Raw genomic sequence first — 24,554 nt, 5'->3', positions numbered from 1 at the left:
TTGTGCCTACCTAAGCCTGGCTTTTCATTAATGTTTTTTCCCCTTTCCAGATGATTACAAGAGCTTAAGGGTAAGGATTGGAAACTCTTCAACGAAAGCAGTGTTGTCAGGCACATTGACCATCCCGTGCCACATCACATACCAGTCACCGGCGGAAGAGGTGACTGTGGGCCGCCGGGCTGTGCTGGCCACACCTCGGGTGAAATGGACCTTCATTTCCAATGGTAAAGAAGTAGAAATATTGGTAGCTCGGGGCCACAAAGTCAAGATCAACGAAGGGTATAGATTGAGGGCCTCTCTCCCATACTACACAACCTCGGGGTATGATGTCACGTTGGTTCTCAAAGAATTGATGAGCAATGATTCTGGAATTTACAAGTGCCATGTCCAGCATGGTATTGAAGATGACTATGGCATGTTGGAGGTGAAGGTCAAAGGTAAGCGGCATCAAATACATTATCATTGAATACAATTTACAGTATTTAATAAAAAATACTTTTTACATATTTAGGTAATTGTGATCATCAGTTTTTGTTTCTGTTGTTATAAATTAAAAGGGAATCACTTTTCGATAAATTTTTTTTTACTGACAATCCACATACAAAGTTCGCACTATGAACCTTCTGCTCTGATATGATTCAGCTTCAGTCACGCTTAGTCATAAGTGCCTCTCTTTTATCAAAAGTTGGCATTACTAGTGTAGGGGCAATTTTTTTACCATTTTGGTTGAGTGAGGATTAGGGACATGGCCCTGGTGATGCCTACGCCTGTTCTCAGGACCATGGCCACCAAGGTTCGTCCAAGAGCTCCTTCCGGGAGCTTTAAGAGCCTTTTCCTTTTCTTTCATCTGACTCACCCAACTCATTGACCAAAAGCCAGGCCTCTTGGAGGTTACATTGAGCCCACATGAGAAACATCCTTGCCTATTGCTTTTTCAGGTATGTGATAAGGCAAATGTAGGAAAACCTTGAAGTGGACCTATCATCACATTTTCGACTTTATTTTAGATAAGGTAAAACTTGTGTTTCTTTTATTTAATTAAGACTTTAAGGGTAGATAACACACTTTAAGGGTAGATCCATCCCCCTTCTATCTTTACTGTCATGGTAAATGGTCGTAGTCGTGGTAAAGACTAAATGGGAAGCCCGCAAAGTAGGAAAACGAGATGGCACGGGACCAACTTGACTAGGATAGGGGAGGGATCAATGGCCTTCCATCTGTAAAGGTAAGTGTCTTTTCTTTTGTGATAGTTCCGCTTTAACGCGTTTGTGGATCAAAAATCTTTTTTTTTTAAAAAAAAAGAAAAATGTTGACAGAATAGGGAAGAATTAGGTTTTTACTGTTGGATTTACTGTTGGGTTTTTACTGCTATCTGGGGCTGTGTGTGTGGTCTGTGGGTTTCCCTCACTTGCTGTATTGTAAAATGTTGTCATCAGCACAAGAAGTAAGGGAAAACTTTCTCTAAATGTTCAGACTGGCCACAACTGTCAGGTGCGGTTGCTGCTTCCTCATGCCAATGAACCAATTCCTCGGGGAAATGTTACAGGAAGCCTCTCCCTATGGCACCCCGATAGAAAATGAATAGGTAAGGGCAGTGAGTGGTACTGGTACCAGAACCCTTTAAGAAACAACGCTGCAGTTTGAGTTAACAAGCAGCTGGAAAGGAGTCAGCCGGCATGAGCTGTGCAGGATTTCCCAATTCTTAAGCAGGTCTGAACCTACCCTTACAATGACAATAACCTTAAAAGGATTCGTATAATTTCCTACCCTCTCCTAAAAGAAGGAAAAAACTTTAAGCTTTGCATACTTTCAAAATATGAAACTTACACAGGGAATTATTTCTAGATTAATTGTAAAGCACTGACATTGACATTTTAATGACAATCTATGCAGTAATATCAATGAATCTGTTTCCATTTTAAGGGCCAGTAACCCTGAAGGACAAATTTTCTTTATAGGGCCGAGAGTTCATGCTCACTTCATAAAACAATGAGCAGCAATATGTGCACCTGCAGGACAATATTTTCAAAGCAAAATAAAAATGTCTATTTTTAGACACTTTTCTGGAAGAAATGCATTACCATATGGCACAGCCAATATTGTACGTCATCATTCTGAAAGGAGCTAAATCTCATGTGAATCAGTGAAAGAACTTTAACATCTGATCTTTTATTTGAGGTTGAATTTTCGGTACAAAAGCAGACTAGAGATTGTTACTTGCAGGTTCTGAAAATGTATGTTTATTATACCCAATGCCAATATTTAATAATCCAGTACCCCCTTTTATGTCCTTTGGATCGGAATAGTTGAGGTAATTTAAAGAAAGGTGAGTTCCACTTTAGAACTCATCACAGTGAGGCAAATTATTATCCTAAATTCTGTTTGGTTTTGTTTTTTGTATTATTATTGTCAGCTTTATTGGTATTGCATACCTTAACAGGTAGACAACATCGTTAAGTATGGCCCCCTCAACTGATAAAACATCTCTAAATTAGTGTTTCTTGATCTTTTCAACATGGTGGAACCCTTGAAATAACTTTCGGGTCTTCAGGGAACCCTTGATATAATTAATATATCCACAGTCCATTATATTAAACACTAAACCATAATCCCAGTGTGGTCAGTGCCACTTACATTGTTAGCCATTGGGAAGAATGTCATCCTTACAGATAGCCAAAATGATCACTGGTGTCACTTAAACTGACCTGAGAGGCACAAATTGCCCCTAAACAAAACCTCTAGCAAGCTTTGGAGGAACCCTAAGGTTCAGCGGAACCCTAGGTGAGAAACACTTCTCTAAATAAAGGTAAAAAACTTTTTAAGAATCAAAGAAAAAGAAGAAGAAAACCTCATACAATGTATTGTAACACTTATATGGCAGTAGTCAATTTGAGCAGATTATTTACATGGGTTGGTGGATTGTAGTAAACCATTGGTTCGGTCTTCAACCTGATCTTGTATTTCTAGAGAATATGTCTATCTATAGACAAACCTTTATCTTTGATGGTGGTCACAATGAGCCTGCTTTATGAAAGCTCTCCAAGACTGGAGAAGATAGACTATCATGGGAGGACCTAGTGATCCAGCAAACCTGGAATGGCTGTAATTTACTATTAGTTGGCAAATGCTTTTAATCCCGCACTCAAGGTTTCATTCAAGGTTTGCTGGATTACCCATGTTCTCCCATTAAGGGGTTTCTTCTCCAGCCTTTGAAAAAATCAAAAATCAGGCCCCACGGGGGAACCAAACCATCATCCCTCTTAGTGGATATTTTATGGGATGGTTGATGAAATTGTAATGGTATCTCAAAAATCCCAATTGGCATCGTCTTGGAGAGGTAGCCAGCATTAATGTATGGAGGAATTAGTCAGAAGATGCCAAGCCCTTTATTGTATTTAAACACCATATAATACCTTTTGTAGCCATACTGCCTGTCTTCATAAAAGGTGTGTCACAAAACTTTTGTCAGGGCATGATGTGAAATCTCCTGGCTTATTTTTTCAGTTCAATAATCCTGGGCACCTCGGCAACACAAAGCTGACTGAGATTTTTGAAACAGGTCCTAGACAGTAGGATTGAGTGAACTTGTAATTATTTCATTGCAAGTAGCATTTCATGTTGGAAATGACTCATTCAGTTCTTTTCTCCTATATTCCTTCCAAGTACTGTAAAATGCCATTTTAAGAGGGGTATATACAAATAAATTTGGCATTACTATGGCAACAATATAATTTTCTTTTCCATTCCATCATTCATCATGTTAACATGTTGCGGTTCCCTTTGATCTATATTTTACAGTTCTCTCCACTACCATGCTTGACTGCTATTCTGGAAAATTTATTGGCAGCTGGACAGCCAGTAGAGGTCTGGTGACAATGGCTTTTAGTAATTTAACTTATCTGTCTATGTCCTTTCTTTAGGTGTTGTGTTCCTGTATCGAGAGGGAACCTCACGTTATACCTATACTTTCCCCATGGCCCAAGAAGCCTGCATCAGGATTAAGGCGAACATAGCTACAGCAGACCAACTTTTGTCCGCCTACAATAGTGGATATGAACAATGCGATGCTGGCTGGATCTCTGACCAAACTGTCAGGTTAGAAAATGTATTACACTGTATGCATAGCTACAATCTTTTCTTGGTTCTAGATAGGATACGGAAGGAATAAACGCTGTCTCCAAGCCATTGGGTAAATTATTCATTCACATCCTGTACCACAGATGAAACAAAAGGTTAGAAGACCTCCCAAAAAATGAGGGAAATTCCCATTTTCAAGAATTGTCTCCAAAACAGTCGTCCTCAATGGAAGATTTTACCTTTTGGTATTTAAAGTTTTTGATAAACCTTTCCCTTTCTTTCTTGATGACTATGGGCAGAGATGGTCTAGTCTTCTCTATCTGAAATTAAAAACAGTTTGCCTAAAGACATACTTTACAATTGATTTGGTTACGTGCTCTTTGAAATTTTTTAAACAGAAACCCAAATTAATGTTTTCATGAGTTACCAAAGCTTGAATCCACACCATACCCAAGTAATATGATGCTAACAACAAAATTCTAAAATTTCCAGATTCTTACAATTATCTATAACATTTATTAAAGGTCTGGTGAGTGCCACATGGATAAGTATCCAAGGTCTACCCTTACTGGTCCCTTTCTTCTGCAGGTACCCCATCCAGAGACCCCGGGAGGGCTGCTATGGAGATATGGATGGATTTCCTGGAGTGAGGAACTATGGAGTCCTGGATCCTGATGACATGTATGATGTCTATTGCTACGTGGAGGAACTTAATGGTAATTCTGTTGACCTTGCCTACTTGGCTTGATTCACATCAAATGTACAACTGTTTTGCATAAACTACAGAGAAATGTTCCACCATTATTCTTTTTTTTTACGTGGCTTACAAACTGTGCGGAACTCTTTCTAAATGATAACTAATTCTCCACCAAAAATGTTTGCTAATTGTTAGATTCACTGCCTTGAAAAAGACCCCTCAAAGTATATTCAAAGTCACAATATTTTATGCTATCCAGTCGGGGAGATTTCCTTTACTTCATATCTCAGGACACAACAGGAAAGGTCCTAATCTCTCCAAAGTAGGAGAAGCCTTCCCACTAGAACAAAGTGTCCTTATTGGAAGCATTGAGCAGGATTACCTACTGTTTTTGACCCATTGACAACTGCTTAAAAAGGCTAATAGGACAGATACAGAGGGCAACTTTTCTCCAGCGGTGGCACAGACAGCAAAGACAAACTGGTGGAATGTCCTACCTTTCCCAACTCCATCAGAAATGGTTTTAGATGCATTTTGTAAAGCGGAAAATTCTCAATAAGGACAGGTCTGCTGAACAGGACACCAAATTCATCTTCATATATGAGATAAGAATCTCAATGCAATTCTAGAAAGGGTAGAGGGCAGGCTCACTAGAATTAAAACTAGAATTAAAAGAGCTACCTTCCTTTAGGTTGCCTGTCTATATTGTATACAAGAGATCTAATGGAATCCAATAGTCATATATAGGTTGTTTTTGTGAGATAGTCTTTATATTGTCCATCAAAACTTTTACCTCAGTTGACTGGGAAAGTTTCCCCACTATAAAAGATGGTGTCCTAAAAGAAAAATTCCCTTGTTAATTTTCTTTGCTTCTTTTGTTTAGGTGAGGTTTTTCTAGGTTCTTCACCAAACAAATTCACTTTAAGTGAGGCCAGTGACTATTGCAAGACAGTGGGAGCTGAAATCGCAAACACTGGTCAACTTTACGCTGCATGGAATGAAGGAGTCGATCAATGCAATCCTGGCTGGCTTGCTGATGGAAGTGTCCGGTATCCCATTGTCATACCAAGAGAAAAGTGTGGAGGGAACTCACCTGGGGTCAAAACGGTTTTTCAGTTCCGCAACCAGACAGGCTTCCCAGACCCCCAGTCCAGATATGACGTCTACTGTTTTAGAGGTAAGTGTCTTGACAGATCTAAGAGATGGTAGTTGGTCTTCTTTTCATGTTTAGGTTTGCGGTCCTGTGTTATTGTGTCCACAGTTATGAAGCTGTTCATGTAATCTATAGACATAAAAGTCAAAATGAATGATGTAATAATAAATGTACATCTGCTCTATAGTTTTATATGTGCCCAGAATTTAGCTTTAAATGGTTGGCCTGATTTAATAAAGCTCTCAAAGACTGGAGAAGTTAGACTATCATGGGAAAACCTTGGTGATCAAGCAACCCTAGAGTAGCCTGTCATTTTCCAGTCTTGTAGAGCTTTATTAAATTAGGTCATTATTATAATATATTAGGTCATGTAGTGACATTTTATGATATCATACATGATGAAAAAATGCTCAACAGTACTATAAAAACCTGTCTTTTAGGCCAAAGTTCTGTTCCAACAGAAAACAATGGTGCAAGCACCTCACCTCCAGCTGAGCAAGTCCAAGGAGTCATAACTGTTACTGAAAGCTTTGAAGAGCTGAAGTTGCCAGAAGTGAAAGCTGAAAATGAAGCCCAGGGTTTTGTAGATACCATCCCACTAAACAAGGCTGAAGCAACTAAGCCTACAGATATAGCAAAAATTTCTACTGTCCAAGACTTTCAAGAGTTACCACCAGAACCGACAGCTCTTGTAGATGAAAACAGTATTGGTGGTGAAGACCTTTCTCCTGGTGTTGCAAGCTTTCCTCCTTACGAAGACCATTCTGATGATAGCGAAGAGTCTACAACAATGTATAGCAAAACCACTCCTATGTTAAGACATTCTCAAGGTAATTCAAGCAAGTAATAAATGTATTGGTTCTTAATGATCATTCAGAAGGCTACTTGTACATTGTGGGTTGAGTACCCAAGTTGTGGGCCTACAGCTGATACATTGGCTCACAATCTTTATAACTCAGCAGGAATCAGGAAGGAATTTTTTTCCCCTGTTGAAGCAAATTGTACCGGGGTTTTTTTTTGTCTTCCTCTGGACAAACTATGTCTTATAGGGTTTTATATCTGGGATATGTTTATTTCTCTAGTGGTTGAACTTGATGGACTTATGTCTTTTTTCAACTTAACCTACTATGTAACTATCTATTTAGGGAAAGGCATCAGCACCTAGGTTTTTATTTAAAGTTAAAAAAGAACAAACATATGTATCTTTATCTGGTGAAAATTCAGTAAATTATATGATTCCAGCCCAATTGCCAACCCTAAGATTATTTAAAGTGGAGAGAAAGTAGGGTTTCTTAAGGCAAATTTTTATTGTATTTGTAATTGTATTTATAATAAAGTCAAGTTTTACAGTACAATATTTTCATACAGTTTGGTATGACCTCGAACTTGAATTTTGGTTGATACCAATTTGGCTCTGAAGGGGCACTAGACATTCAACTTCTGAGCGGATTCAACAAATTCTAAATACTTTATGTATGTATCTTATACGTGAATCAAAATATCGGACGCGTTTCGCCCGGTATGGGCTTCTTCAGGGGTGTTTTACGTATAACACAGGTGTACAGAAGTTCATTTGCAGTGTCTATATATATAGCAGAAAAATATACTCAATAAGTACATATAATAACATTGTTAGTAAGTATATAACCAAAAAAGAATGGGGGGTATATATATATATATATATAATCTGTCAAAGAATAGTGAATAGTAATCATTATAGTACATGACAAACATTTGAAATGTCAGTAGCTATCCACTTATATAAATAGATAGTATACATTAGCCTTAGTAAATGTGTCACATGTTCACAGTCAAACATAGTGTGTGTGAAAATATCATAGCTAGTGATGGATTTATAAGAATCAATAGGAGAGTTCAAGTAGACTTTCTTATTAGAAATAACTTTTTGAGAATAGTTCAAACCTTTGCATATCGCTTGTTAAAATTACACCAAAAATATAAAGGGGTTTCATTTAGATTCTATCTTAATAGATTACAAGAGTGTCAATATAGGAATTATATTTGAAGTTATTTATACTGTGAGATATAGTGATATAGAAGGAGAAAGGGAGAGCAAAAGACAAAATCTTCACTTACATATTCCTTAATTAGAAAGTCCAATTTGGTTTTGGATCAAAACAAGAAAGGTAAGTGGATGGTCCAATGAAAAAAGGAAGGTTTCTTATTCCTAAGAGTAGGAAATTAAATAAACCCAGAGGGGAGGAAGGGTTTTTAAATCTGTGGTAATAAAAGGTATACAAAAACATGATTATACTTAGTTTGAAAGAAATTATAAGGTGCCAAATATAACTTGTAAATAGAGATTGTGGTTGGAGAGCCAATATTTAAAGTTAGACATACAAGTATGGTACCAGACAGGGGTGCTTGTCGAGGAAGAAAGCCAAAATATCATGCATCTATGATCTGTGTCTTTAAAGTCATTTTTGTTTTAAATCCTTATATGACTTGGATTCTTTGACAGGGAGATCCCCCTACCATAAAGTTGCTGACTGTTCCTGTCTGCTAAGGAGATTTTGGGTGTTCATTATGTGTTTTCTAGCTACTAACAGTAGGCATGCAGATCCTGGAAAACAGAGAACGTAAAAACAGCAGATATCTTACCAACAGTGTTTCAGAGGAGGATAATGAGCTGGATAATGATGTTTATAGCTTGTTTCCAAGAAAGCAGAATTGTCTTTACATACAAGTCATATTCATATCGATTTTGGTCACTTCCAACAAGCGTCTACTAAATTTTGAAATAAAATTGACTCTAAATTTGTTTTTGAACTACATTTTAGATAATGTGTTTCATTTTTTTTGCAGGAGATACACCTGGCTTTGTCCCGGGGTCCACCCAAGCAACATTGGAAGGAGAAGCTCTTCCAACTGCAGGTGACTCCATCTTAGATGTATCATTTGTGAATGTACTTGCAGACAATGATTATGACAACTTTACTGACTCGACACAGGAACTTGGAGTTACTGTGTCGGAATCAGCAAGCCACATTTCAAATGCTGGATTTCCCAACCCAACACAATTACCAAACCCAGAAAATGTTTCGGATGTACATACTGAGGAGGGAGCTAATCCAGGAGATGTCTTTAACATGACAATATCAGATAAGAGTTTTAGCCATTTTGTCCCAACTACTGCTTCTATTTTAGATAGTGATGTAGAGTATAGTGGTGTCGATAAACCATTACCAAGCGTGAATGTTGATGTTGAGCCCCTTAACTCTTCTCTAGACACCCCAGTCACTCAGCCAATATCTACTAGCTATCCACCTCAAGATGATTTTGAGGCATCCGGACATGAAAATCAGTTGATATTTACAGGAGAACCACAAAACCCAAAAAATTTCATAAGTTCTGGTGAAGAAATGTCCTCTGGAGACCATGGAAGTGGGACCATAGATCCTACAAAAAGTTCACAAATGTTTCAATCAAGCCTTGTCCTTACAACACCTCTGTCTTTTTCTTCTGGGCCTCAAAGTTTTAGTAGCCCTAAATTGTCTTGGGAAGAAGGAAGTGGAGAAGTTCCAGTTTCCACATGGCTCACTTTGGATGGAGGTTCCATTTCTGATATCAATAATACTCAAAAAGTGGAAAGAAATGAAAGTGAACACCAAGAAATTCTAAACAACGTATCAAACACTGTATTTTCAGGACAAAATTTACCCGAGGAAGATGAGTCCTCTACAGCCCAAATGTCTCACTTGATAAGCCCTAATGTGTCCCCTGGTCCATCAACCATTAACGATGTTGGTGTATACTCACATATTCCAGAGAACAGCCCTTTTCCAACATCATTAATGGCAACACTAGAGAGTCATGTAGATCTAGTCTCTCCCGATCATATAGGTTTTACTTCACCGCCCAACAGTCAAAGGAATTCCACAAGCCATTTTTTGGAGAAGACCTTTTCACCAACCATGAGCTCCCTGGATTCTACTGGTCCCTTGCCCGCTGTCCCAACAGAAAAGGCCATTGTTGGATCCTCAGTGAACTTTTCAGGTAACATTCTTCATGTCTACACAGCCGTTGTTCTGTCAACGGTCCTCTCCTTCAAAGGCTTGCAATGAATACTCTTCCTCTCTACCTGTGCTTTCCTCTTCACTTTCTCATTCCAATCTGGGATAACACCTATAATCTGCAGCTTGGCCAGTGCCAAACCAACCAGTCTGACCATTCAAGAGCACGTTTTTTTTTTTTTTTTTTTACTTCTGTGAAGTATTTTAACAATTGTTTCCATGAAAAAAAATAAAGCAGATTAAATGATTTTTAGAATTAAAGCAGTGGTTTTAGGTCTAAGCTTTCTTTCATTTCCCTCTTTTTTCTTTGTGTCTTATCTATTTGTGTCTGATTCTTTCACTATCCAACCTCTAACCAAGACTGTTCCTCAAACATCTCTTATGCATGTTAACAATTATTCTATAACTGAAATAGTGTTAAAAATGTTAAACGTCAACAGTTTAGGAGACAAATGTCAAATGTTGTAAGCATTCGGAACAAAGTTTTACAACCATTTAAAGGCTAGCTTTTATTAGGGAAAATGTCTAAAGAAGTCAAACAAGCAATAATTGTGAAGCTAATTGAAATCAACAAAGCAAGCAATGGTTTTGTGGCTGGTATAAATAACAACAACAACAAAACAAAAAACATTTTGGCATACTGTCTAATACATACCAGTCAGGTGTCATCTTTTAGTTGACTCTTTTAGGTGACTACTCGAGCTTTGCACTCATCCTGCTTTAATTTACAACATTTAATTATATGATACAGAATATGGAGCTTCATCAGTGCCTTTATTATGTGTCTTGTGTTCTTTATTCAAGGTCTACAAAATAGCTCAGATTGGAGGTGACTTTGAAGGTTCCCTTGATTTTATAGCATAAAGTAATGAATCATTAGTGACTGAAATAAAACATTAATACAAGACTATAATATGATCACTTATAATAAATAACAAAATGTCTTTAACATAGGATAAAAAAGGCAAAGTACAACTTGATTGGTCAGCTTGATTGATTACAACTTAATTGGCCGCCATATGTTCACATGTGCTTCACATAGCTTCTGCTATTTGATAGCATATTGTTAGTAATGAGGTCCAATATACCTAAATCACATCAACCCATGCAAATACCATGAAAAAAAGCAAACAATAATTCTAAGAGTTCATGTTTAAATGAATGGTGTAACAGTGGTAGTGGCTCAGGATGCTTAGGTAACCAAATCCTTTTAAGTCAATGAATGTTTAAGGTGTTTGGGACCTTTTTGGCCATATTATTGGAGACATGATATTGGGTTTTCAAACTTTTAAAGAACATGGGTTTTTACCGGCAAGCCTAGTTCAACTTTATTTTAGATTTAGAAAGAGTGTGGAAACCTTAGAACCAAATTTTTGATGCTGTCTTCGTCCCCGCTGGGGAGATTCCCTTCCTCTGTCCTGGTGACCATGGTCACAGGAATAAAAAGTGATGAAAAACCCAAAATTTTACAGCTGCCACCAGAACAGGAAGAGTCAACTACGACTGATTTGGAGAGATCTTATCTCTCTTCCTCTTGTGGTTCTGTCACAAAAAGTTAAAAAAAAACTTTTTCTTTATCCTAATCTGGCCAAAAATAATAGTTAATAGTTAATTATGAGCTTTCATGATGGCCCATAATGTGACTAAACACTTACATTTTTTTTAATTTTGGCTATGTGATGGTCAAACTTTGTCTCAGGCATCTATTTTTTTTTGCTTTGCTTGAAACTCAGTCCCCCATGTGCCTTTATTTGGGATCACATGATCAATATCCAGAGTAGCCTTTCTCAACCTACTCTAATTAGGTTTAAATTGATATCCAGTGGAAAGAAAGACCCTACAGTGGTGGCTGGAATACCACCTCTGTAGACAACAAAAACATTATTAGAGTCATACAGCTGGGTCTACCAAGTGCCGTTGGCCCCAGAACTCTGCAGGCATCATCAATTAGGAGGTCAATTACTCACAGTTTGGGGTACCCCTGGCAAAATGCAGAGGATCTCTGAGGATCCATGGAGCCCTGGTTGGGAATGATTGATCTGGGGATTTATTCACATGTTCACATTTTCTGCCAGGCCAATATAATTTAAAGGTTTTTGATAAAACTTTCTACAAATTGGAATTGAGGGAAAGGGGTGGAAGGTCTCAACTTTATATGAAGCTATGGCAATCATTTTTCCTCATTTCCTCATGTATTAAAGGTATCTTAGGATTTTTAAGCCTAAAGCTTCTTGTTTGTTGTTGTTTGTTTGTTTAATAATTAGGTTATTCAAAAAAGCCTAATTTTTAGCAGAGCTGATAAAAATATTCAAATCATTTTGAAAGTTTGCATTTTTATTTATCAAAGCTAGCATCTCTTGAGGTCACATGCTCAACATAGTTTTTATCCTTTATACCCGAATTACATCTGGAAAATTCAAACCTGCTCTGGAAACTGACACAGAAAATATCCTTTGATTTAACTTTGCTTAATGTAGATAATAACACTCAATATACTGTACCCCTCAATTTTGGGCACACCTGCAGCTTCCCTTTGTACCTTGTGTTGTAGATGTCTGCTACCCCAACCCCTGTGAGAACGGAGGGACCTGCATTGAAGAAGACGATGGCGACTTTCACTGTTTGTGTTTGCCAGGCTATTTTGGAAAAGTCTGTGAAATAAGTAAGTCACAAAGCAACACACCAATGTTACCTGCAGGTATTTCATAATAAACATTTTACACCAGTGGCAAACACAAGGACAGCACATGATAATATTGTTAAAAGGAATGGCAATGGGGTCTTACAACACCCCTGCAGATATCGTGGATCTCCCACCCTGAAAAATATACTTTTAGCTGGATAGTCATTCAATTTCACACATTTTAGGATTGCAAAAACTACTCAACCTACCTTACCTTTTTTAGGTTGCTTACTTTATGCAGATTTTTTGATTTTTTGCAGTGCATGGTAAAAACATTTTATACCATGGACTCCTTTTCTTTTATGCTATAGGCCCTCCTCTGTTATTTTACTATATTATAGGTACATAATTATACTCCATGGGATTTCCTTGACATACCCCAACAATAATCTATCTACATCTCTGGATCCCAGACCTGCATCACTTTTAGTAGTTGTTGTGCTGCCCTTGCAACCCAACAGTTAAAAGTCAGTCTTTTTTTTTTTAACCTTTTTTTAACATGGGGCATCCCTTGAAATAACTTTCAGGTCTTCAGGGAACCCTTTCTATAATTACTAAATTCACAGTTCACAGTACATTGGTGTGGTGGTCAGTGCCACATCAGTACTAATTGACCAGAGAGGTACAAATTGCTCATTGCTCCCGGAACCCTTGGCAACCTCTAGAGAAACTGTAGGGTTCCATGAAACCCTGGCTAAAAAGAACTGTTCTATATTGTTTTCTGTGGCATGTCTCTGGCCACACCTATGTAATGTCCATGGTTTCTGACCAATATTAGTCATCTCTGACAGGTATTTCTAGCATTTCACATACTGAACATTATCCCTCGCCCTTTCGTCAGTGGTTGATCAGAACCCCTCTATACCTCATTGTCAACACCATTCTTATTGCTGAATGTCTGTCTCCGGATAGATGTAGAAAAGTGTCCAGATGAGTGGGACTCATTCCAGGGATTCTGCTACAAGCATTTCTATGCCAGGAAGAGCTGGGAAGAGGCAGAAACTTACTGCAGAGACTTCGGCGGCCATCTTGTCAGCATTGTAACTCCCGAAGAACAAGAGTTTGTCAACAGTAAGTGGTGAAGGCCAGAACATCTAACTGTGAAGTTAAAATTATAAACTGTATCTAAAGTCCAGAACTTTTCTGGCTAGAATGGGGGACAATTAAAGTAGAGGTATGGCCCATCATTAAAAATTAGCAGCACTAAATTATCTCAATCTTCTCATTTTCAATTTGTTTTCTATCATATGGTATATACTAGTAAGAATGGGAACATCCTAGGGTGGGAATGGACACCCAGAACCCTGAGGTAGTCTAGAATAGAACCAGGAATGGTGATAGGGAGATCACCCTGGTGGTGTGACTCAAGGCCCAGCAGAAGCCATTGGGTTACTCTAACCATCCAACTCCACCATCAATTTATAGGTGGACTACTCATTAACAACACTTAGTTCTGGCCAAACTGTTGCTTCTTTGTGCTCCCCTTCACTGGCTGGATATTTAATTTGGGTAAGTAACAATTAGACAACTGACGTTTTCGGATGGAGGTCAGCAACAACATCTCACAAATGTTCCTCTCAACTATAAATGTTGGTCCATGCATACACTGGCATTACTATTGAATATACAGTACATACAATATTTGATAAGTTTTATGTGTACAGCATATACATGAGGATTCCTGCCATGGAATTCTTTGTTTGTACTTGCTCTCTCCTAACTGTGCTTTGGTGTTGTCATCCGGATAGAGACTACAGGGGGCTGTGTTTACATTGCACAGGAATGATCTGCTATGATAACTGACGCGGGACATGCAGCAAGTGCATATAAACAGGAATTGGCTAAAAGAACACTGAGAAAAGAATAAATGAATACAAGGGGAAAATAGTATTTTTATTAACAACTTAGACAATAATAAAGAGTAAAAGTAATGACAATAATTTTCAATGTTCTCCTAGACCAGTACAAGGACTACCAGTGGACGGGGCTGAATGACCGGACCATAGAGGGAGACTTCCAGTGGTCAGATGGGAACACTGTGGTAAGATGCTGGCAACTTGAACTAAAACATAAGTGATATTAAAAAAAATCAATATACAAAGTAAGCCAAGCCTGGAATGAGTTTTCCAGAAGATCCTGTATAGCTGAACTACAAGGAGTCAGTTTTATACACGGATGAAATTCATATAAGGATGTTGTTTTACCTGCTATATATTTTCTCTCTTGTCCGTGGCAGACAGTGGTTGTAGTCTGGACCGATATGTTATCTAAAATATAAAAGCTTTGATAGACATGGTTGCAGATGGAGAGTAGTATTTAGTAGTTCGAATTCAGGTTGTCCTTATATTTGACTTGAATATGGACGTTTTGGATAGACCCTACCCAAAAAACACGGGATTCGACGGCGCAAATTCGGCCCTCTGAATTTTGGAAGCCCCCTTTGCCAAGGTGTCCCTAGATAACAATATGTACCCCTGTACTTATTCCTCATGGTTGGACATCTGGGAGTCACCTTGTTAAAGGTGGCTTCCAGATCCCAAAAAAGTCAGTGACTTATTTGGGATCCGGAAGCCCCTTTAACAAGGTGACTCTCAGATGTCTAACCATGGGGAATAGGTACAGGGGTGCATAATAGTAATATGTATCTTTTTGATATGAATCTTTTTAAAGGTTTTGGAGGCTGTAGAAGCTCTACAAAGTCCCACAAAATAACCCGAATTTTCCCCCAATTGACTTTAAAGGTGTTCAAATTCATCGTTCAATCACCCAAACAAAACTGGCCTATTCGATCGAATAGCCATCAAATCAAATTTTGAGATATTCGACCAACACTAGTATTTAGTAAGAGACAGAAGGTGTCACTGTTGAATCAAGTTGTTAGGCTTCTCTAAATTACCGAACCCTGGTTTGTAATGATTTCTGTTTTAGCTCTTTGAGAACTGGAACCAAGGGCAGCCTGACAGCTACTTTCTTTCTGGTGAGGACTGCGTGGTAACTGGATGGCACGATGGTGGTCAGTGGAGTGACGTGCCTTGTAACTACCACCTCCCATACACCTGTAAAATGGGCCTGGGTAAGAGAGTTTATGACAATTGCTTGTAAAATACATTGGTAGTCATATTTATATTACCTGTGGCCAATGTTTAATGTCTTTCATACCACATGCATATTATATAACATCCACAATCCTCTATTTCTTCACCCACATCTAAGGTTTACTAACAGTGTGTCCTGGCTGTGTGTTCTCTAGTGACCTGTGGATCTCCACCAGAGGTGGCCAACGCGTCTACCTATGGTCGACCCAAAACTCGATACCAGATCAACTCAGTGGTGGGATATCGCTGTGATGAGGGTTTCATTCAGCGCAATTCTCCAATCATCAGGTGTCGGTCAGATGGAATGTGGGAAGACCCACAGATAAGCTGTCTACCATGTAAGTAGAACCAAACCAACCAATCATGGGACTCCTTCTCTCCATTATTTTTGATCAATCTGCTCTTCTAAAGGAGTCTTTAAATCCACAGTTGATAGGATAGCCCTTTATTTAGCATGCTACAGCCCCATAAAAGTGTCCTCTATGCTTTAATCCTGCCCTAGTGGATGGGTCATTACATGGGGTCCACCATGAATAAAATTCCAGTAACTGTAAGGTGTGCACACGTCATAATGGTGTCCTTGAAGAGTTTGGAGGAAGTGAGATCATGGGGATTATAGATTAAATATTCCAATTGTCAACCTTTAATGCAGAAATTTAGGCAGGATTTTCAAATTTTGACCCCACCCACCATGTCCTTCATGATTTCATCCTTCACCTCTCCATTACTATCCCTGAATTTGTGGTTATGGGCTCACCCATATTATGTAACACATTGAAGATGATATTCTGCTTCCCCCATCCCTATCTCCATCCTACTTGGACCCCATGTGGACTGCTCAGTGACGGAACCACACTGTGCTCTTGAGTCACTCACATGTAAGCAACCTTCTATTGTTACACCGACAGCAGTTGGCACTATAAGAAGGGTAGAACTGGCTCTCAGTGTTGGTCCTGTTTACATTTTTGTGTCTGTAGCTCTCCTGTCTTGATTTCTATTCTTTCTATTCTTCCTTCCACAGCTCTACAATGAAGTGACCACTTTTGAAGACTCCAGTTGTCTCTTTGTTAGGAATTTTTACTCTGAAATCCAATGGACATTAATGTTATTCTGGGCCCATTGCTGCAGCAAAGACAGGCCTTGTTCAACAAATATGCCACTCAGAGAAGTGTTATGTTTTATTAGATAAGACCACTTATCCTCAGAGTACCTTCAACCCTTTTCCTAAAAGGTCATGGAAAGTCCATCAATGAAGAAGACTTGATACATTGCACCTCTTGAACACTTATTTAAACTGGTTTTTGGGTAATGAAGACAGAATATTTTGTGGCTATTACTAGACATAGGGAAACTTGTAAAGCACTTATTCTATTTCTTTCTACTATTTCATATTGCCACCAATGTTTGACTACACATGTTCTAATTCTTAGTCGTAAGACTGCAAATGAGCCAGTGGTTATATAAGTGGCAACCAGGCCACCTTGACCATTTCTGATACATGAAAAGGGCTGGTTTACCGACTAACAGTCATGAGCTTTAGCAAACGGGCAATGACATAGACAGGCATGATTAGGAACATCTTGAGAAAGCATGGCAACAGGCAAAATTTTGGAGGGACCTCTATTGGTGTTAGGTAGGTTATGAATAACCCAATAAACATTGCTATTTAGAGGTGGGTAGCTTATGGAACTTTGATTTAGACCTGCCATCATCCTTGGCTATACCAGTCATGACTCTCCTTGGAAGACTTCCCATACGATGTTAGGGTGTATCTGTAGGAATCTGTGCCCAGTCCTCACTGATCTAGCAAGACTTCCCATAGGATGTTTAGGTGTATCTATAGGAATCTGTGCCCATTCCACCAAAAGAACATTTGTGAGGTTAGGTACTGATGTTGTATGAGAAGATCTGGATCACAATGAATTAAAGGAGGTGTTCAGTAGAGCTGAGGTCAAGGCCACCCAAGTTCCTCCACACCAAAGTGGTCCTTTCATATCTGTGGTTAGTGATTCAGTCATGGTTGAGCATGGTGGTCTTCACCAAACTGTTACCACATGGTTGGAGGAGAACATTGTCTTTCTATGCTGTAGTATTACCTGTTATCCTTTTCTGGAAACACCTTAAATTGTTATTTAATAGCCTTTTAGAAGAGCGTCCATAGAAATGTCCCAAAATGAAGACTTTGCCTTAGTCATGGGTTCTCATTGAACCAGCTATTTTGAATACTCCTCCACTTTCCAAATGGTTGCTTTTAGTATTTTAGGCAAATCCTGCTGTTCATTGGTACATTTAGGTTACCTTCCTTTGTAGGTTTGTCCATACCCAACCTAATTAGCTGCCTGTGCCTTACCACACAAGGGTTATGTCAACCCATTCCAAACTAACCAATTCCAATGGAACACTGGTTCCAAAGTGGCTGCGTTTGACAAATAATGAAAATGCATGCAATATATAAATATATACACTGTGCCTTCATGAATGATAGTCTGCCCTCCTCCAAATACTTTCTTTCCTCAGCCCCCACTCATGTCTGCCTTCTCTAGACAGGTGCACTTGCTCACTTGGTATGATGTCCTCTGTCAGTTTTGTATAAGTGCTATGTTGTACGTTATATGTTTTTACATATCTGTTTGTGCAGTGCATCATGGGAATAACATTATTAGTAAGGTGAGCAGTATATTTTAAATCTTCTGACACTTGAACCATTTCTTTTACAGAAGTCTGTAAAATAAAGAAATAAACCCAATTATACAAAACTATGTGAGTGCATTTTTAACCAAACAAAAGGTTTTGGGCACTTAGAGTTGCTGCCTTAGGAATAGAAAAAAACACAGGATACGATAATCTATTGTAAACACTGTACTGAAATATTAAAACCTAAATTAATCTAATATATACAACCTGCATAGGTCATGGGTGGCCCATGGACAATTTGCAGATCTGATCATCTTTTTTGGAAAACATGGTGAGTTGAAGTCATATTACATCAACTTGTCCTATAGAAGTCATACATGGAACCTGGGAACTTACTTACTGAGTCTCATTGGGTTTAATGTGATGGGAGGCCAATAGTTTAATAGAGAGGTTGTAGGGGCAGGGCCAAGCTTTTACAGGAATTGCCAGGGTTTGCATACTATGCTATTTGTTGGCCCAACTTCATTGTGCTGCCCTCTCCATCTTTGCATAGTGGGAAAGGAATTAAGCACCATATTTTGTATACATCGTCTGAAAATATGAGATATGCAGCACATTGTAGAGAAAACAGTGCTCTAGATTATGTAATATGTAGCACAATCTACCAAAAGCCATGTTTCAGAGTATGTAATATGCAGCACATTGTATAGAATGCAATGCTCCATCTGTTTAATATGCAGCATGGATTATGGAATGCAGTGATCCAGAGTATGTAATATGCAGCACAGTCTACAGGATTTATAATATGCAGCATAGTGTACAGAATGCAATGCTCTGTAGCATGTAATATGTAGCATAATGTAGAGAACACCATGTTCCAAAATATATAGTATGCAGCACAGTGTACAGAACGTAGTGTTCCAGAGTATGTAATATGCAACACAGTTTTCTAATTGTCACAAGGTTTACTTGGTGATACCAAAAACACATTGAAGCCAAGTGCACGACACCAAATTTATCTTTGAGCTGGTTTTACTGAACATTACACGCCATTCTAAGTATGAGTTCTTTATTAAAGAATATAGTGGATCTTATACTTATGCGGCCTCCCTTTCTCAAGTTACTATAGGTGAAAATGCACCTGTACAAAGTTACATTTGTGCTTACCTCACCCATCTTCAACAATGGGTCACCAACCTATCGGGTAGATTCCTGTGTAATGTACCGTACTTTCTTCATCAACCCTGCACTTCATATGTCTCAGGCCATATGGATAGTAACTTTACACCCAGCATTGCAGGAGATGTAGTAGGGTGAGTATGATTCCAATCGTACAGGTACATTTTTCACATAAGTGATTTGAGAAGGGGAGGAGATCAGGCCATCAGAAGTGGACCTTCCATGGAAAGAAGTGGAGAGTCCTCTTTAAGGTCACTCACTATTTAATTATGTTATGTATTAATAAAAAATAAAAATAAAAAAATAAAAAGAAAGTTAAATATACATATACATGAACCTGTTCTGTAAAACCTGTAAATTGAGGGAGGGGCAACACTAGGAGCCAATCAGAGCTAGACTATTGTTCGGCACAGTATTGTCAATCAACAGTTCAACCATCCGTAAAGGAAGGAGACTGCAAATTGAGGACCTTCTCCATGTGCTGCCTCTCCTTCATTGTCCAGTCACAGGCTGGGCCTGGTTGGTGACTAAACTTTTTTGCTAAATGGCAGAAAAAAGTAAGTACGGTCACCAACCCAGCAAAATGCAATGAGAAATGCTTTGGCAAATACATCAGCTCCTCTATATATTGATTTCAGTGTATTCGGCTGTTTGTCTGAAGTCCAGCTTTCAGAACTGATCAAATAAAACAAGAATACAGGTGCTCTTCTTTGATTGGTATGTAGTCCATACTCCCTAAACAGGGGCATAACAATACACCCCATAAAGTCGTTCTTTCTGATTGGGAAAACCAAAGCTTCTCACTCCAGGGTCGGGGAGACCTCCGCACTTCTCTCGAGGATCAATGATGGGAAAACGGACACTGGTGTCCGCCAACCAGCCTCCATCGCAGTGATCCAAACCAAAAAACCTCCATGCGGCATATAGATGGCCAACCTTGGCTATCTGAGCCTTGAGAGCCAAGCAAGTGTTTAGAGCTTCTGTGTAGTTCATTGGGCCATTGACAAAGAAAACACGACCTGAAAAAAAAAAATATGCATACTAAGTATCAAGTATGTATAAGCAAAGTTTAAGATAGGGAAGTCGAATAAAAGTTTAACAAAAAAAAAGGAGTAAAAGTTTTTCAGAACATAAAAACCTATTGGAGCTTCACATGTAACACTGGCTGTGCTGCATTGCCCTCTTGTGGTCATTTTTAAATATTCAGGAGTCTACACTGGCCAGTAATATGCAATTTAGACAAAAAATAAATAAAACATATGTAATAATCAATAGAGAATACACAATTCATGATTTAGCCAACCAGCTGATTATAATAAATAGGCACTCCTATCATCATCATGACATAAAAAACATAAAAAATATTTCTGTTTAAAATCATAATTCATCGTCATACCCTTTAGAGCTGATGTGAAGCAGAAGGCATCAAATTTGTCCTTCAGTTGGTCTCGGGGGCCATAGCTTCTTATGCCAGGAGGAAGATCCCCACCACACGGATCACGCGGCACAATAATTGGGTAGTGAACCCCACCCTCAAGGAGCCACCCAGCGTTGCACCAGTCAAGGCCATCTGTCCATTCTGACAATAGCAAGGGATATTACATCAGGTATTACTTTCTCAGGTTGTACTATAATATTAAAATTCTGTAACCCAGAAAAAACAGACACCTTGGTAAAGTTGGGAGTAAGTTGCCAGTCTTCCATCTTGTTCCTCGCAAGCTTGCCGTGCTTCAATGTAATTAAACCGATACCGCCCCTCTCTGGACTGGTATGGGAACACTACTCCTGAAATACAGGAAAGAGCATTCCATCAGATATTATTTGACGTTATATACTTCCATCTGCTTTGTTCATTTTCATGGCATCAACTGCCCAACATCTGGTGTTTGCCTTGAGGGTGTGAAGTGGTCCAACAACATTTTATGGCCTATAGAAATTTTATGACCACTCTGCCAGCTAGAAAACACATGGGCTGTTAAGAATGATGACGGTATAAAAGGTTAGCTGGGCTTTCCCTTTACAAAATGGCCAATCAAAATGAACAGCTCCACCTTGGATTGGGCTAACCTTCACCAACCATGGTTTTACATTGTAGGGCAATGAGGACCAATCTCATTCTTGATATGGTTCCCCCCAATTTATTTGTGCTTTGAAGAATCCGGGTTAGAGAACTTTAATGCCTTATTGGGGGTTAGGGATGAGCGAGTTTTTAAAAAAAAGATTGCGAAAAAAAAAAGATCACGGGCTGCGCTAATCAATGAATGCTGCCAGTGCTGGAGCTTTCCTCAGCCAATCAGGGAGCAACTAGAGATTTTGAATAGGGATACTTGTCCCCATTGAACCTCTAGTGCCGGGCATCACTAACAGGATTCCCAGTGCTGCAAAAATAATTGCAGTTCTGAGAATCCACTGCGATCCTGGGGCACTAGAGGTTATTTAACCTCCAGTCTCTGGGGATCGCAGTGGAACTGCAGAAGAACTCTCAATGGAGTTTCTCCATTGGGAGTTCTTCTGCAGTTCCACTGCGATCCCCCGGCACTAGAGGTAAATTAACCTCTAGTGCTGGGGGATCTTCTCAATGAATGCAGCCATGGCCGCATTCATTGAGAACAGCTTGCGATCCCCGACACTAGAGGTTAATTACCTCTAGTGCCCCGGGGATCACAAACAGGAAGATTCCCAGGGAATCCTGTGAATCCCCTGTGAATCCTCCTGTTATATTTCCCTTGATCTTCCGATGGTTTCGCAAAATCGGTTCGCCGAAATTTCGCTGAACCATCGGAAGTTCGAGAACATTTTCATAAGAATGCCAGAGGTGTTCTCGCTCATCCCTATTTGGGGTATAGTAGGCTAAAGTCCCAAAGAAGTTGAACACACTTTTGTATGTAATTGGTGGACACCTCCAGACCTGAGGTTGGTTAATGGACCTCTTTAAATCAGATTAAAATTACCTTCCAGCTCTAAAGACAAAGTGAGACTTTGGTCCTCCAGGCCATTCACCAGCTCACACTTGTACCGACCCTCATCCTCCAGCGTTACGTTGGTGATGACCAGGGAGGCGTCAAGTCGGTGGCTTCTTCTCATCCTGGCCCGTCCCTTCAGCTTGTCGTAATTTTTGTGATACTTGCCATTGGTGATGATGATGAGGTTCTCCATGGGGTCTATAGGGTTGATCTTGCTCCATTTCACCTTGTAGTTCCTGGGCCTCTGTCTCAAGATACAAGGTAGCGTGACGTTGGCACCTCTGGTGCTTTGAACCACATTGTGAATGGGATCCAGGAGGTAATGAGTTCCGGGAGTGTGATCTGCATAATAGAGGGAGTAAAAAATTTGAAAGCTGTAAACCTGACTCATCCATCCTTCCCACAACTCCCATTCTGCTGCATCTCTTTGTAGTTCTCTTCATTGGCTTCCATTTCAGAATCAAATTCAAGCTCCTGTGCTTTGCCATCAAATCCCTCCACAGTTCTTGTCTCACTTACCTTTCTGACTTGATAGGAAAATACTCCCCCTAGCCGCTCTCTCCGCTCCTCCAATGACCTACTAATGACTTCCTCACTCATAACCTCATCACACGCACGCATACAAGACTTTTCTAGAGCTGCCCCGACTCTCCGGAATGGTCTTCCTCGTCCTATTTGGCTTGCTTCTATATTCTGCACAATTAAAAGAACTCTCAAAACCCATCTTATCAAACCTGCCTACCTGTCTTCTTCTGCCCCTTTAAACCATCACTATTTCCCACCACTCCATATCCCCCTCCTATTGTGATACTTCTCCCACCTCCTAGATTGTAAGCTCTTCGGGGCAGGGTCCTCTCCTCCTCATGTGTCACTGTCTGTATCTGTCTGTCATATGCAACTCCTATTTAATGTACAGTGCTGTGTAATATGTTGGCACTAACTAAAAACAGTTTATTATTATTAATAATAATAATAATAATAATAATAACAATGATAATATTTATAATAATTGTGTTATCAAGCTTAAAGTGAAATGGTGTTCCCTGCAAATCATGGATCTTACTCTTGGATGGCTGAACACACCTTCACTGGTCAAGCAAACCAGAAGCCTCAAAAGTCAGGAGGAGATGGCACACTTTCTGCAACCTATTGGTTCATTAATATAACACAGCCTCTCTCAACCTTTTTAACATTGGGGGATCCCTTGAAATAATTTTCAGGTCTTCAGGGAACCCCTCCTATAATTACTATATCCACAGCTCACAATACATTAGTGTGGTGGTCAATGGGAAGAATGTCTCTAACAATGCTGGTCAATGGAGAGAATGCCATCTATACAGATAGCCAAAAAGATCATTGGTGTCAGTGATAGCTGACGTGAGAGGTCAAAACTGCTCATGGTTTAAGGAACCCCTAGGAACCTCTGGAGGAACCCTAGAGATCCATGGAACCATGGTTAAGGAACATTGAGATAATGGTTGTCTCAGGGACAAATGGTAAGTTGTAGGATCAGGAAGGACGGCCCAGCTTGTGACTTTTCTTCTGGTGCATAATGCAGCAAAAGTTTTTTTTAAATTATAATTGATTTTTGTAAACCCCAATATGAGACCTTGATTCCGGTTGGCACTACGATAGACTGCGGCCTCCTCGATAGAAAAAGGCAAAAGAAGAAGAAGCACGAGTCCCTTCATTTTTGGAATGAACACGCAACGATCTGTGTAGGAGACATAAGAAAGAATCTTGACTCAGCTAGTCCAAAAACTCTCCGATGAGCTAAGAATTTACACTGATTTTCCATGATAACAGTACAGATGACATTTAACTCCCCCACATAAATAAACCGTCCAGATTTTCATCCAAAGATCCTAACAGATTAGGCAATGATAATTGTAAATACAATGGGGTCTATTTATAAAGCAGTTAATCTCACTATTCATTATTAAGTGGGCACAACATACCAACATACCAACCTCAATATCCATCATTATAAGTAGGCAGAACCCACCAACCTCAGGATTTACCTTATAAGGGGGCACAAC

At 39.2% G+C, this 24,554-nt stretch overlaps 2 protein-coding genes across 4 annotated transcripts in view; one reads left to right on the top strand and one right to left on the bottom strand.

The window, feature by feature from the left end:
- Positions 1 to 18,495, top strand: part of BCAN (brevican) — a 40,889-nt gene extending 22,394 nt beyond the window's left edge. Inside the window, exons 3-15 of one of the 3 annotated variants that reach the window (XR_011922983.1) lie at positions 51 to 437; positions 3,921 to 4,095; positions 4,666 to 4,793; positions 5,658 to 5,951; positions 6,368 to 6,757; positions 8,754 to 9,944; positions 12,513 to 12,623; positions 13,557 to 13,715; positions 14,603 to 14,685; positions 15,573 to 15,717; positions 15,895 to 16,077; positions 16,761 to 17,505; positions 17,571 to 18,495. Coding sequence is in view for 2 of the 3 variants with exons in the window: in XM_072428079.1 (XP_072284180.1) it covers positions 51 to 437; positions 3,921 to 4,095; positions 4,666 to 4,793; positions 5,658 to 5,951; positions 6,368 to 6,757; positions 8,754 to 9,944; positions 12,513 to 12,623; positions 13,557 to 13,715; positions 14,603 to 14,685; positions 15,573 to 15,717; positions 15,895 to 16,077; positions 16,761 to 16,771 (3,257 nt within the window). In the remaining variant the exon portion in view is untranslated. Of the gene's footprint in view, positions 1 to 50; positions 438 to 3,920; positions 4,096 to 4,665; positions 4,794 to 5,657; positions 5,952 to 6,367; positions 6,758 to 8,753; positions 9,945 to 12,512; positions 12,624 to 13,556; positions 13,716 to 14,602; positions 14,686 to 15,572; positions 15,718 to 15,894; positions 16,078 to 16,760 lie in introns of all 3 variants that reach the window. The other 2 variants (XM_072428080.1, XM_072428079.1) reach the window with 2 other exon arrangements.
- An 837-nt stretch (positions 18,496 to 19,332) lies between these two features.
- Positions 19,333 to 24,225, bottom strand: HAPLN2 (hyaluronan and proteoglycan link protein 2). The gene is made up of 5 exons (XM_072428125.1): positions 24,125 to 24,225; positions 22,504 to 22,857; positions 21,221 to 21,337; positions 20,949 to 21,131; positions 19,333 to 20,571 (listed from the first exon to the last, which is right to left on the bottom strand). Exons 1-5 carry the CDS (start codon positions 24,204 to 24,206, stop codon positions 20,288 to 20,290), a joined length of 1,020 nt encoding a protein of 339 aa, XP_072284226.1. The 5' UTR covers positions 24,207 to 24,225; the 3' UTR covers positions 19,333 to 20,287.
- Between the last annotated feature and the right edge of the window lie 329 nt (positions 24,226 to 24,554).

The sequence above is a fragment of the Pyxicephalus adspersus genome, chromosome 12 (assembly GCF_032062135.1).
Source record: "Pyxicephalus adspersus chromosome 12, UCB_Pads_2.0, whole genome shotgun sequence".
In the NCBI taxonomy this organism is placed as follows: Eukaryota; Metazoa; Chordata; class Amphibia; order Anura; family Pyxicephalidae; genus Pyxicephalus; species Pyxicephalus adspersus.
The sequence above is the reverse complement of the archived record's forward strand: the minus strand, read 5'-3'. Positions and strand labels throughout refer to the sequence as shown.